This window comes from Andrographis paniculata, unplaced genomic scaffold (assembly GCF_009805555.1).
Source record: "Andrographis paniculata isolate CXL003 unplaced genomic scaffold, ASM980555v1 Contig74END, whole genome shotgun sequence".
Classification (NCBI taxonomy): domain Eukaryota; kingdom Viridiplantae; phylum Streptophyta; class Magnoliopsida; order Lamiales; family Acanthaceae; genus Andrographis; species Andrographis paniculata.
The window spans coordinates 677792-690927 of record NW_026137611.1 but is presented as its reverse complement, the minus strand read 5'-3'; the positions used below and the strand labels follow the sequence as shown (position 1 = coordinate 690927).

Below are 13136 nucleotides of genomic sequence, written 5' to 3'. Positions count from 1 at the left end.
AATACTTGAAAACAATCATAATCTGCAGGTTTATTTCTTTTAAGGCCCCATACTACATACGCAGACATGTATATAGCAGGATTATTACAATGTGGTAACAATGCAGTCCAAAAGGATCGAATTATTGTTCAAGGATAGAGAGACTATATTTGGCCATCAATCAGACCAAGTGTTTGCCGCGATCCAATCGAAAGCAATAGGGCTCAGAAAAGCATCGGGAATGCCCAAGGAACTGACCAAGGCAAGTGCATGAGGCCTAAGTTCACTGCACAGGTTAGCGACTTCCTTCCTCACCGTTGCAGCATTTTCCGTTGTTAAGTAACCATATCGAAGAAATGCAGCATCTTCGTCCATTATAACCAAACCATACATTGATCTCACCAGGCTCAACACATCCTACATAATGTACACAAATTTGTTCTAAAACAAGTAACTCAGAGCATCAAAGCAGAGATCAAGAGGCAAACGAGTTTAGTTTCGATCACACCCATGAATGTTCATAGTGAATAAGGTAAGAAAGTACCTTTAAGGAAGCATCTGCTACTCGATTTTCTGCTTCCACGAAAGACTGGAAAATTGCACGATCAGCAAATGCCCGGCTTAAATCTTCCGCGAGCTGATAACTCTGCGAGAGGAAAATAGTAATGAATCAAGCTATGGTTTTTCATCAAGAATCTATATTTGTAAATGTGTAGTTACCTTGGTAAAGGCAGACTCTTTGGTTTCTCCCTGAGCTTGGAGTGCCGCGACTTGAGCTGCAAAGCGAGTTAAGAGATCTCTTTCTCGCAGGCAGAAGATATTGTTCTGTCGAAAAGAAACAGTTCAAGACCTCAAGATGTCGTAATAATTGATTACAGCTATATCTATACCTGAAACTCCGCACTGCGGGCAGTGGAACCCGAAAGCTGTGTGGGAATTGTGGGGATCCGGGTATTCATGTGTTCGAGTCCCAATTCTTTAAATGGCTTGTTGGTCCTTTTTGCCGCCAAATACTCTCCGAACAGGGCTTTGCTAACCTAAATTAATAACCATACACTACTCTGAGATTCTATCTTTTGGGATTCTGTTTCAATATTATCATGAATGCTGATAAATCGAAAATACCTGTTGCATGAGAACATTGTTGTCTCCCTCAAATGTGGATTGCACATCGAATTCAGCCTTTAGCTGACCAATACGATTTTCGGTCTTTAATCCTTGCCCTCCGCAGGCCTCACGGCATTCCTAGACAAAATGACCAGCAGGCGTAAGTGCAGATATTTCTTACGTAAATAAAATGTCCCTTATAAGAGCCGGGGACTGTCTTGGAAACCTGAAGAGTTTGCATGTTATGCCATGTAAGAATGGCCTTGAAGGCGCTCGAAACCACATGTATTGTTTTGATTAACTGCGGTGTCCTTCTAACGTACAGCAGTTTCAGATAGTTTGCAGCAAAGCTCATAGCATAACTGCAGCAGGTGAAAGCAGATGTTAGGTAGAAAATAACAAAAGAATTGCATTCAACGATGATTCAAGTTATGGAAGTCTGCAGCTTATATATAGTGTCGATACTGAGGTATAATCAAAGTAAAGTGTGAAATGAGTAATAGCAAATATATATAATTACAAAGTAATGTGCAGTCAGAATGCTAACGTCTTTGCAAGAAGAGAAAAAAGGCGGCGCTGATGGCTCGGGTAATCAAGCAAAAGAACTTCAGGGCTATTTGGTGCAATCGAAAATGCTCTCCTTGTCAAAGAATATCGTATGGCAATAGCTAAGCCAATCTGTTCAAAGAAAACAAAGAAACCACGCTCATTAAGAAATTTCAAAACATATAAATACGATAGGCAAGCAAACTCTTAATGGCGCAACCTTGGCTGAGTAAACAGCGCTAACAGCAATGGTGATACGCCCAGATGTCAAAGGAGCCATAAATGCTGCAAATCGCTGAAAGAAAACCATGTGTCATTTCCATTTCGAAAAAACTTACACAAACACAAAAAGTCAAATGGATGATCAACTAAAAGATTAATAAATGAATCTGCTTTCAAATGGCTTGTTTAACATATCTGCAATGAAACTGACATATAAACCTGATCCGGGTTCTTTATTGCGCTGAGATATTTTCCATCAGGAGAAACATCAGCAACTGAGTTCAACAAATTCTCACGAGGTATCCGGACATTGTCAAACCTGGATGGTAGAGATGACAAGAAATCCAGATTTTACCAGTTTAGATAGCTAAACATAAACTTTTCTATTAGAATTTATCAGGGGCTTGTCCTACCAAATTCGACCGTTGTCTACACCATTTAGACCAATTTTATGACCACAATCTGCGACTCGAACATTGGGACAGATATTTCCATCCCCATCCCTTATCTGGGTGATAAAAGCATGGACACCTTCGTTCTTTCCATCAATTTCAAGCTGTGAAAAGACCACCGTATGTGTGGCATGCTGTGAAATTATGCAAGAAAAGTACATGTAGGTATTAGGAATGCTAGAAATAATCTTCAGACTAATTGAGTAAAGGAAAACTATCATGCCCAGGATTCACGAAAGCCAAATTTCGAATCAAGAAATCATTACATTAGCTGAACCTCCGATCCAGTACTTCTGAGCTGATTCACAAGGAGTGTTGATCACAAACTCTCCTGTCTTCGAATCATAAGTAGTCACTGTTTCAATACCTCTAACCTGTAAAGCATATACCCAAATGTCTTCATTAAAATATCATCAAATCAACAAAATGCAGAATAGAGCATATCCGATTAACCAGTTTAGACATACGTTACTTCCATGACCCAACTCTGTCATTGCAAAACACCCTTTCATATGGTAGTTTTCAGTTGCCTTCAACCACTTATCATGATGCCGTTTTGTGCCAAAGAACTGGAGGGCACCACCCCTGAATCATTGAATCACGTCAACTATCCATCATCGAATTAAAAGACACACAAAGATAAAGAGTTCATCAAGAAAAAAAAAAAAAGAGATCCACAAGACATCTATAGCACCATAGCTACTAGTAAAGAGAAAGCTTTTTAACCAAGCCATCTAAACAAGAATGAACATTCCTAACCCGAAAAGAATTTTCAACCAAACTTAAGGGATAGCTATGAATGAGTCAACCACAATCCAAATTAGGGCATTCCTCAAGCAACAAACATGGGCTCTCAACAGGTCCAAATCCAAGTATTCTACATTTTACCCAACAGAATCATATCCTTATATTTTCGACTTTGTTTTCATACTACCATCACAAATTTTATCTCAATCTATATCTACAAAAAGAACATCCCTTTATAGTTCAAGACATAAGTATAACACGACTGTACATAAGATGCCTATGTTTTCGTTCTGGTCCCAAATAGTCCAAAATTCGAAAATTCTTGCAAGAACATATCTCAAAATTTACCAAAAACAGGAACAATAAGACGAGAGAAAAAAGTGTACCATAAAAAGAAGTGGACGCCGACTTTAATTGCGAGGGAGTGATCGAAAACCTGAATAACCTCCAATAGGGCAAGCTTTCTCATCTCATCTTCAAAGCCCTTACCGGTGAGCCAACCCTCGAACACCCCGTGATCCAGCATATACTGAATCCTCTTCATGGTGATCTCCCTCTGCTGCTCCATCGACTGGTTATAATCCGGCACCACGAACACTTTCCCGCCCCTCATTTTAGGATTGAAAAGCTTGCTCTGCAAAAGGAGATTGAACAGCCAGTCCCTGTCCTCCAAATTGTGGCCGTCCAACAATTTCCGCATCGAATTCACGTCGAATGAGAAGGCGGACTCCGAAACCTCCGGCGGCGCATAGCTGAGGCATGGCGACCGTGATACGGCGGCGGTGGCGGTGGCAATGTTTTGGTCTCGGAGATGGCGAGCTAGGACCTGAGTTCGGAAATGAACTTTGTCCATGTTCAGTGCCGCACGACGACGATGACGATGGGATTGGGATTGGAATTGGGATTGTGGATTGGGATTGGGATTGGACACAGTGGTATTTGTAGCCGTAAATGTTGAAATTTGGTGAGCAAAGATTTCCAGAAGCACACTCAATTTTTAATTAATTAAAATTAGGTTATGGATCGATTATCTAATTTTGCATCTATAATCATAATTATACAAAAGTAAGTAAGATTAAGAGGAATGATTATTACCAGCACAGCACTGCAGATTCTTATGGATTCGGCAGGCATGTGCATGTGATCTATGTTGAATTAATTAATCTCATCGGGAAACCCAACACGCAGACAGATCACACATGTAGATTCAAATATAAGTGCAATTTCACCGCTAATTCTCACGTTTTACACATTCAACCAATTAAATCGAATACTTGTTATTTTATTTATTTTTCTTGATTTTAGTACAAAATATTTTACAAGAATAGAAGTAGGATTAAGGAAGTAAAAAAAAGAAAAAAACTTCAAACATTTGATATGATAATGATAGTTTGATGTTTATTTGTAAAATTTTAGTTTTGAATTTTGACTTTCAATAATAAAATTTTAAATTAAAATAATTGTTTGATTTAATATAAATATATATATTAATTTTATATTTTGAAAGTAAAAATTAATTTAATGTAATATAATAAATAAATAAAATAGACTTTTGATTTGATATTTTAAAAAAAATAAAATTAAAAACAGTAAAATTAAAAATCAAATCGTATAAGTAAAGAAATTTTAAGACTGTATGGGTTGGTAGCATGTAATCAATACATATCATTGCGTGTACTTGTAACTAATCTTGTTAATTTCTTGTTGATATTTTGAGTTTGGTATATGATTTTTTTTATTTTTTATTTTTTAATAAATAAGATTGAAATGCTATCTTTACATTAAATACCATATTTGTTTCAAGTTTGGTTTTAATTTTTTAGTTTAAAAACAAATTAGATGTGATATTTAATAAAAAAATATTAAAATATTAAATTGAAAATCTCTATTTCAATTAAAAAAATATTTTTTTTGAGTGATATATAAATTGCCTGAATAAATTAAAAATTTTATAAATATCTCAAATAAAACAAATATGATAGTTATAATATATATTGTTAAAATCATAAATAAAACTCTCAATAAAGTAAGTGTCATAAGCCGTAACTATCAAAATCACTGTAGCCGAAAACAAGACTCTCAATGAAATTAAAAGCAATACAAAAGATTTTCAACATTATTGAAGTTGAAAATATAGTTTTCAAAGTCATTAGAAGTCAAAAATTAAACTCTCAGTACAATTAAAATAAAAAGTAGTGCTATTGACCTAAAAAAATTGCATATAATTTTAGATAAATATAAATTTAAATAGACATAAAGTATTTTTTTAAAAAATAAAGTATAAACCAAAAATTCATTTTTAAACGTCAAATCAAATGGGATATAAAATATGATTTTTTTTTTATTAATTTTTTATATTACAGACATTATTCTCTGTACCTATTTAAAAAAATAAAAATCAAATCAGAACACTAACCAAACAAACCTTACATTGTCTACTATAGACTCTAATTGAAAATGAAGAATTTAGGCAAGGAAAAAAAAAAAAAAGTGAAAATGCATTAAATAAAATAGGTATCAAATCATAGGCACAATTAATGAATAAGATACAATATCTTGGCTTAAGTCGGTAGCCGCCGATCCTATTTTTGTCTGTGTCATGACAAAATATTTATTTACATAAATGCTAAATTTTAATATAATATTAATATTTTAAAAAAAATAATACATATGAGAGGGAGGGAGTAAAAAACAGACAATATATGATATTTCAATATACTTTTTCTATTAATATGCTCATTAGATTAGAACACTATATGAAAAATTAAGAAAAATAAATACTATTTTATAGAAAATGTGATACAAGTAAAAAAAGTTGTTGGAGGTATTTTGAAGATTTAGTCAGGGTGTGTGTGTTTGGAAGATTTTCATGGATTTTTATTGTTTACTAAATTTTTTTCAAAAATTATTAAATTAAATATTTATTTTTTATTTTTTATATTATACTAAAAATCAATTTTATATTCAAAATATTACATCAATCCTCATTTATATTACATCGTACAACTATTCAAATTCAAAATTTTTACTATTTAAATCCCAACTCGAAATCCAATATCCCAAACAAACACACCCTATAATTTATTGATTTCAATACTAAAGAGAAGAAAGACTTTTGCATAAAATAAAAACTAATTCCCAAAAGAACATATACGGTTGGAACCCTTGACATATGCTCTTTATGCCCAAAAGAACATATACGGTTGGAACCCTTGACATATGGTCTTTATGCTTTCCTAATTTTTTACTGTTTTCAATTTGGAGTAATTTGTCTTATCAAATTGTTGTAACATACTGATAACAATATTGTTTGTCTTAAACTTTTTCGATTGGTGAGCATACAAGATAAAGAAATGGATGTTTTGGATAGTCAAATTGCATCAAAATTATGCAGGAATACATCATTCCATTTATATGCAAAGTGAGCATACAAGATAAAGAAATGGATGTTTTGGATAGTCAAATTGCATCAAAATTATGCAGGAATACATCATTCCATTTATATGCAAAGTGAGCATACAAGATAAAGAAATGGATGTTTTGGATAGTCAAATTGCATCAAAATTATGCAGGAATACATCATTCCATTTATATGCAAAGTGTTTTAATTGATTTTGTCTTACATGCAAAGCAAGATAGCTTTATAGATAATTGTGTGGAGATAGTGTAGTTATGGTAATTTTGAGAGTGTGTGTAGTGAGAGAAAAAGTGAATTAAACCCTTTAACCTCAACTATTCTCTTCTCCATGTATCGAGTGAGTGTCAGACACTTTTATCTTGCCGGAGACCTCGTCGGAGGAAGAAGAAATTGGAGTTCCAATCAGAGGAGGCGTCCAGATTTTGAGCAGCTCTACTCTGTGGTTGTTGTCATCACGAGTTTGTGACAACATAAACTTATGGAGGGAATTTTCAAGGTAAACCATGTTAGAAGGATGAGTTGAAAGAGTTGTGGTTGTCTTTGTTCTTAATCAGCAGTAAACTTTTCTTGGATTGGTATCCCCGGATGTAGGATTGTTTAAATCCGAACCGAGTAAACAAACCCTTGTCTCATTTACTGCTTTGTATTTTCCGCATACATTCAGTTGACAGTAGAGTATTACAACTGTGATATAACTATCCTTCGAGAGTTGGTCTTGAATAGAAGTTCGAAAGTGATTTGGTCCGTTACCTATTTCTTCCCAACATATACTTTTTCAGCAAATGTCTCATCTATTTTTTAAAAAAATTTATTTTTTATTTTTTCAGTAATTCCTAAAAGACAATGGTAATTGTTTTCTACTCTACTTGGATCAAGTATCATCATAGTATAGTAATTAAAGAAGCAATTCATGGTCTACTATTGAGGTTGAGTATACCGTCTTCACCTTTATAGAAAGTCAAGTTGCATAAACTACCGAATAATTTGGGAAGCAACTTAAATACTACTCCCTCCAACTAAAAAGTATACACATTTAACATTTCATTAAATACTTCACTTTTTTTCACAAATACCTTTACTTTATATCACATCATTACTTTTATACCAAAAAGCAAAGGCAAATATGTCATTACACTACTTTTAACTACCCACTATAATTAAAATACTATTATTTCATAAACACCGCGCCAAAACTAAATGTATACGTGGAGGGAGGGAGTATTTTGTAATAATAAGTTTGCAATATATATGGCAAAAAATCCGAAATCCGATCAAACATGAAAAGACAAATCATATAGAATCGAAACATCAATTTTATAATATTATTTTATACTATTTATATATATATATATATATTTTATTATCGAATCGAATATTTACGAATAACAAATTCGAATATTAAATTTTATATTTGTATTTGATTCTTATTTGAATCGAATCTAATATTTTTATTCAAATTTGAATCCTATATTTTCAAATATGAATATCAAAATTTCGAATCGAATATCGAATCGAACCAAATTATTTGATTCATTTACAGCCTTATCCCTATAGAATTACAAAGGGGGCAGCAATTCTTGTGCAACAACCATTTCTTGGCGCAATGAACATGGTACTCGTGCCGGCAATCGAGTATCGCTATCTCGTCATCTTCCTTCTGAAACAAACAATCCTGGCAGACCACACATATTTTGTTTTCGTCGATGTTCACATCACAAATTCTTGTCTGAAGTCTTTTTGCAATGACTTCCTCCGACGAAAATGGGCTATCGAGCACAAAGTCCTCCCACACTCCATCTTCATCGAGCGCATACAAAATATCGACAGCATTGTCTTCCACACTCCCATGATCAGAAGAATGGTCGATCCATTGGTTGTCGTCACTTGTTTCATTTCTAGGCTCTTCTTGATAATGCATGTGGCCATGACCGTTGTAGAAACCATGATTATGTGTCATTTGATCATCGTAAATTTGATGGAAGAACACAAACCCCAGGAAACTCTCTGGATTAGGGTTTTCGTATCCGTGATGATCATTGCCATTGTAATAAGAAAAGCCCTGATATGTAGGAGGGTAGAAAGGAATCAGACATGATTGATGAAAATACCAGAATCTTGATGTTTCGGACATTGTTTGATGAAAAGGGTTGTAAGGAAGATCTTGAGAAAAATTGACGTCGTAGTATGTATAGAAATAATATTCTGCATGAGGGTTTTGGTTCCAAGAATCTGCCATGGGGATTTTCTGAGGTTTTGTTTTTCTTTCTTGATTGTTAATTTGTGTCACTTTAGATGAATTAGGTTTATATATATGAAATGGGTTTCTTGTACGCCTTCGACCTGTAAAATGATGGAAGAGTTTAGATATGTACTTGTCAACTTGTAAACTAATTGTTGGCTTGCTGATGTAGGAACGAACGATGGTTTGCCAAAATGCATATTTTAACAGTTGACAAGTTAGACTACCCCTTTTTTTAAAAAAAAAAAAAAAAATTATTATATTAAAAAACTATATTCTATGTATGGTATTCATTTAAAATCTTATATATATAAAAAAATATTTCTATTCAAGTTAGAACCATATAAATTGTTGGTGCCTCACTTGTTTTTACATTTTGCATGAATTTAGAACCTCACATGGTGACATGAATTTGTTACCTAACTGTAACAAGCAACTTTTCGTAATGAATTTCCAGGCCCCATTGCAAATATACACATACATACATACATACATACATAAATATATATATATATATATATACAGATAAATATACACACCTACAATGGCAGCAGATTCAGGATGCATCACCATCTTGATCACAGTGGCCATCCATGGCTTCTTCCTCTGCTTCAATTAGAATCTGCTGCTCACACTTTCCTCGGGACGGTTGTTCGACGATGATCGATCCAGGGGATGATCATCAAAGCTGCAGTATTCCTGCACACTTGAGTGAACAAGATAATAAAAGCCTTTTACATATTCAACTTCCAGAAAATTCGAGTTTCAGGCACAACGACATTGTTACAAGATACATGGAGTTATCGGACGGTCTTCATCGATCTTACATTCATACACAAGAGGCAGATGATCAGACAACCTCGGAAGAAGACAACCAGAACCAGAGCTTGTACAATGTTCCTGAAACATTAATCGATGAACTGGAAATAAATCGAGAGACAATAATGGATGTAATGGAAACTAATGACGAGCCTATAATGGGATGGGATGAGGGAAATGAAGAAGATGGGGAACTTATGACATATTTGGCTGATTGGGAGGATCCTTTGGACATGACTCTAGAACAAGAAGAAGAAGAAGATGGATTGTCGTGGTATATGAACGAGGATGGGACATGGGAGGCCATGTCCTCGACTAATATTCGTCTGTCGGAAGAGGTTGTCGCCAAAAATCTAAGAACAAGAGTTTCTAAAAAGAGTAGTGATGAGCATGAAATGTGTGTGGTGTGCCAAGAATGTTTGTACCAGGAAGAAGACAACATCGCGCAGCTTGAATGCCGGCATGAGTATCATGCCCGATGCATCAAGAACTGGCTGACAAAGAAGAATAATTGCCCTCTATGTAAAGCTAAAGGAATAACTTTGAACACACAAGGGGGGATTTGAGGACTCGTGTCAAAGTTAGCGCGGCATCAACTATATTACAGAAGAAGAATCTATATCTTTTTGGAATTCGACATATTACCAATTTCAGCAGTAGATACTTCTGCATCTATCAGTTATCCTGATTGCTACTATATGCCTATTCTGAGTTTTCTTTCCAAAAGAAAATTGCATTCGAACAAAATGCCCCCAACCAAAACATAAAGCATTCTTACATGGAATATTTAAGAGGGTGAAGAAATTGTGCTTACCTCTCCATCTGTGGAAATCTTGGAAGGAAACTCGAACTGTGCGAAGAATAAACAAAAGAAGAATTCGAAATCAGGATAAAATGCAACAATAGCAGAGCAACGTAGAAAGAATGACTGAAAGAAAGACATTTGATAACAAAACTCAATGTGTGCCGGTGTCAACACTATAAATAACATTTTACCACACAGAATGCAAACCAAGTCGATATATGTTGTGCTCACAGGACATTAGATTAGATAACCAGAGAAATCGACTATTCCTCTCCTACAATGTCTTCTTGTCTTTGAAGAGATGAACAGAAAGCACTAGAGGCAATAAAGTGATGAGGGCTAATGATCATGTGAAATGAAAACAAGGGAAGGAAATATGAATCAACATAGTTTTGAAGTGCAAGAGATATAATTACAAATATATATCAATAAAGCTTAAAATGTAAGGATCACAATTCAAATACATGTCTAAAATGGTATGCAATGCAGTAAAAACATCACATCCTGCAATTAGTTCCTGTGGTTTGATGATAAGAATAATACAAAAAGTATGAAGTGAAACTCAAGGAGAAAAATAATGAATAGTGTTGATTCAAAAAAACTAGTCCTTCAATCAGGAATACCGTCGAATCTAGACAATATCCATGTTATACCAGAAATTAAGCTTTTGTAAGTGATCATTGTGTATGCAAAAATTCATCTAACATCACAGAAAAAAGCAATATCAGGGCATGTTAGAGAAGTGATAAAACTGCTTTTCTCTTGTGAATCTATTTTAAGAAGAGCAGCAGCCGCCTTTCTTTACGGCAGAGACATCATCCTTAGAGCCAATATTAATGGTCTGTCCCTTCGGTACAGATGACTGATTACCACCAGTCTCAAGAGCCTTCTTGCTGATAGCACTGTGTATCTGACAAAGCACTTCTGTAAAGGCATTTTCCACATTCGTCGATTCCAGGGCAGAAGTTTCCATGAAGAAAGTGTTTTCCTTTTCTGAAAACTCTTTTGCATCTTCTATTGTTACAGCGCGCAAGTGGCGCAAGTCAGCCTTATTTCCAACAAGCATGATAACAATGCTTGAATCTGTATGCTCTTTCAGTTCTTTCAACCATCTCTCAGCATTTTCAAATGTAGCTCGGCGAGTAACATCATAGACAAGCAATGCTCCAACAGCTCCTCGGTAGTAGGCACTTGTGATTGCACGATATCTGCAAAAAGGACAAAGTTATCATATATAATAAACATTTCAAAAGGAATGCCGTAAATAATCTAATCTAGGAAACAGAGGACATCAACCTTCCATGAACAAATAGATTCCATTTACTAAACAAAATCCAATACAAAGAAAAGTTTTTTTTAGTTGGCTGCCGAAAAGCTGGTTTTGTGGTTGGGCAAGCCATGTTCAAACCTGTTGTAGTATAACTAAGACCATCTACATTTTCAATCATCATAGCATATAGTTGACAAATTAGAGATGTCTGCAAATATCTGACAACCTTATTACCTAGAGCCAATAGGTAAAATTAATGTCATCCCTGAATTTAAATCATCAATGTATAGAAAAGATGTAATTTCAAAGAAAGCAAAGATGCATATAAAGTTTATCATTTCAGACATTTGTTGCAGATAAAATTATAACACTATAGAAGAATAATGATAATTTTGCTGCCCTGTATTTTCCCTTTCTCAATTATGAATCTCTGATTAGATTTTTCTGAAAACTCCATTCCAGCTATATGTTTAGATAAGACGAGATCTGAATGATGTTCTTCTAATCACCTCTGAAGCATCGGCAACCTTCAGATTTCGAAGTCAACAGAAACTTGCAAAACAAATGAATCTCTTCTTCTATCAGGATATATCAGCGGAAATTAAAAAAATAGGTACGTTCATCAATCATAATATTAGATGCAAAGAGATGTAAATTTCAAAGTTAATCGATACAATCATTATCAATAAAGGAATATAAACAAATAATCAGATCATCTAAGCTTAAATCGCAACGAAACAAACATACATAGAAGAGAAAGCAGATACGGCATATAGATATATATATACCTCTCCTGACCGGCGGTGTCCCAAATCTGGGCCTTGATGACTTTATTTTGGACGCGGATGCTGCGAGTGGCGAACTCAACACCGATGGTAGCTTTAGACTCCAAGGTGAACTCGTTGCGGGTGAATCTGGAGAGGAGATTGGATTTGCCGACGCCGGAATCGCCAATCAATACAATCTTGAACAAATAATCGTAGTCGTCTTCTGCTCGAGACACACCCATCACATGAGCTTGAGCTTGATTTGATTGATTTTAATTAAGCGCAAAATTCTTGCGAGATTGATCAGAGAAGAGAGAAGAGAAGAGACAAGAAGTACGTACAATTAGTATGTATTATGGGGTTTTGGAGAAGAAACACCAACAGTAGTAGTAGTAGGTATCGTATCAAATATGAACCAGGTTCAAGTGAACATATGACTACTACGTATGTATATTGGGTGCATTCATTTTTTTTTTTTTTTTTCATGAAAATTGTAACTCTCATATTAAAAACAATACTTTGTGTTTTGAATAAGAATATATATATTATATTTCTTTTTATTAATGTTTATTAAAAATAATGCCACTTAAAAATATGGAAATCATTTATGTTATTGTAGATTTTTTTTTTTTAATTGTTTTTGTATTTGCCTTGTGAACATATATATATCACACCATAAATTGAATGACTGATATAATTTTTATTTATTTAAATTATTTATAGCCATATAACGGGTGGTTTTATAACAAAGCAATCGTTAAGTAA

The 13136-nt window shown here is 34.3% G+C and overlaps 2 protein-coding genes across 5 annotated transcripts; both read right to left on the bottom strand.

Moving 5' to 3' along the window:
• Positions 1-5: 5 nt before the first annotated feature.
• Positions 6-3991, bottom strand: LOC127265897 (acyl-coenzyme A oxidase 3, peroxisomal-like). Its single transcript, XM_051295916.1, has 13 exons — positions 3440-3991; positions 2774-2891; positions 2573-2680; positions 2268-2440; positions 2074-2173; positions 1853-1927; positions 1634-1764; positions 1313-1448; positions 1105-1224; positions 870-1016; positions 700-804; positions 524-625; positions 6-396 (listed from the first exon to the last, which is right to left on the bottom strand). Exons 1-13 carry the CDS (start codon positions 3904-3906, stop codon positions 157-159), a joined length of 2022 nt encoding a protein of 673 aa, XP_051151873.1. The 5' UTR covers positions 3907-3991; the 3' UTR covers positions 6-156.
• Positions 3992-9128: 5137 nt separating this feature from the next.
• On the bottom strand, positions 9129-12775 carry LOC127265795 (ras-related protein RABA1f-like). 4 transcript variants are annotated; one of them, XM_051295787.1, is made up of 5 exons: positions 12393-12775; positions 11205-11542; positions 10344-10379; positions 9538-9610; positions 9129-9416 (listed from the first exon to the last, which is right to left on the bottom strand). In XM_051295787.1, the coding sequence occupies exons 1-4, from the start codon at positions 12611-12613 to the stop codon at positions 9561-9563; spliced, it is 645 nt and encodes a 214-aa protein (XP_051151744.1). In that variant the 5' UTR covers positions 12614-12775; the 3' UTR covers positions 9129-9416; positions 9538-9560. The 4 variants fall into 4 exon arrangements, 2 of the variants coding, with proteins under 2 accessions (XP_051151744.1, XP_051151742.1); XR_007842026.1 differs by having other exon boundaries at positions 10344-11542; XR_007842027.1 differs by having other exon boundaries at positions 9129-9409; positions 10344-11542.
• Positions 12776-13136: the final 361 nt, after the last annotated feature.

Coding starts and splice junctions, on each gene's coding strand:
- LOC127265897 (XM_051295916.1), bottom strand. CDS start 3,906: ATGGACAAAGTTCATTTCCGAACTCAGGTCCTAGCTCGCCATCTCCGA. Junction 2,892..3,439: donor GGCGTCCACTTCTTTTTATG/GTACACTTTTTT, acceptor TCAATGATTCAG/GGGTGGTGCCCTCCAGTTCT. Junction 2,174..2,267: donor GTAGACAACGGTCGAATTTG/GTAGGACAAGCC, acceptor TCTACCATCCAG/GTTTGACAATGTCCGGATAC.
- LOC127265795 (XM_051295785.1), bottom strand. CDS start 12,613: ATGGGTGTGTCTCGAGCAGAAGACGACTACGATTATTTGTTCAAGATT. Junction 11,543..12,392: donor GACACCGCCGGTCAGGAGAG/GTATATATATAT, acceptor TCCTTTTTGCAG/ATATCGTGCAATCACAAGTG. Junction 9,611..10,343: donor AGATTTCCACAGATGGAGAG/GTAAGCACAATT, acceptor TTAATGTTTCAG/GAACATTGTACAAGCTCTGG.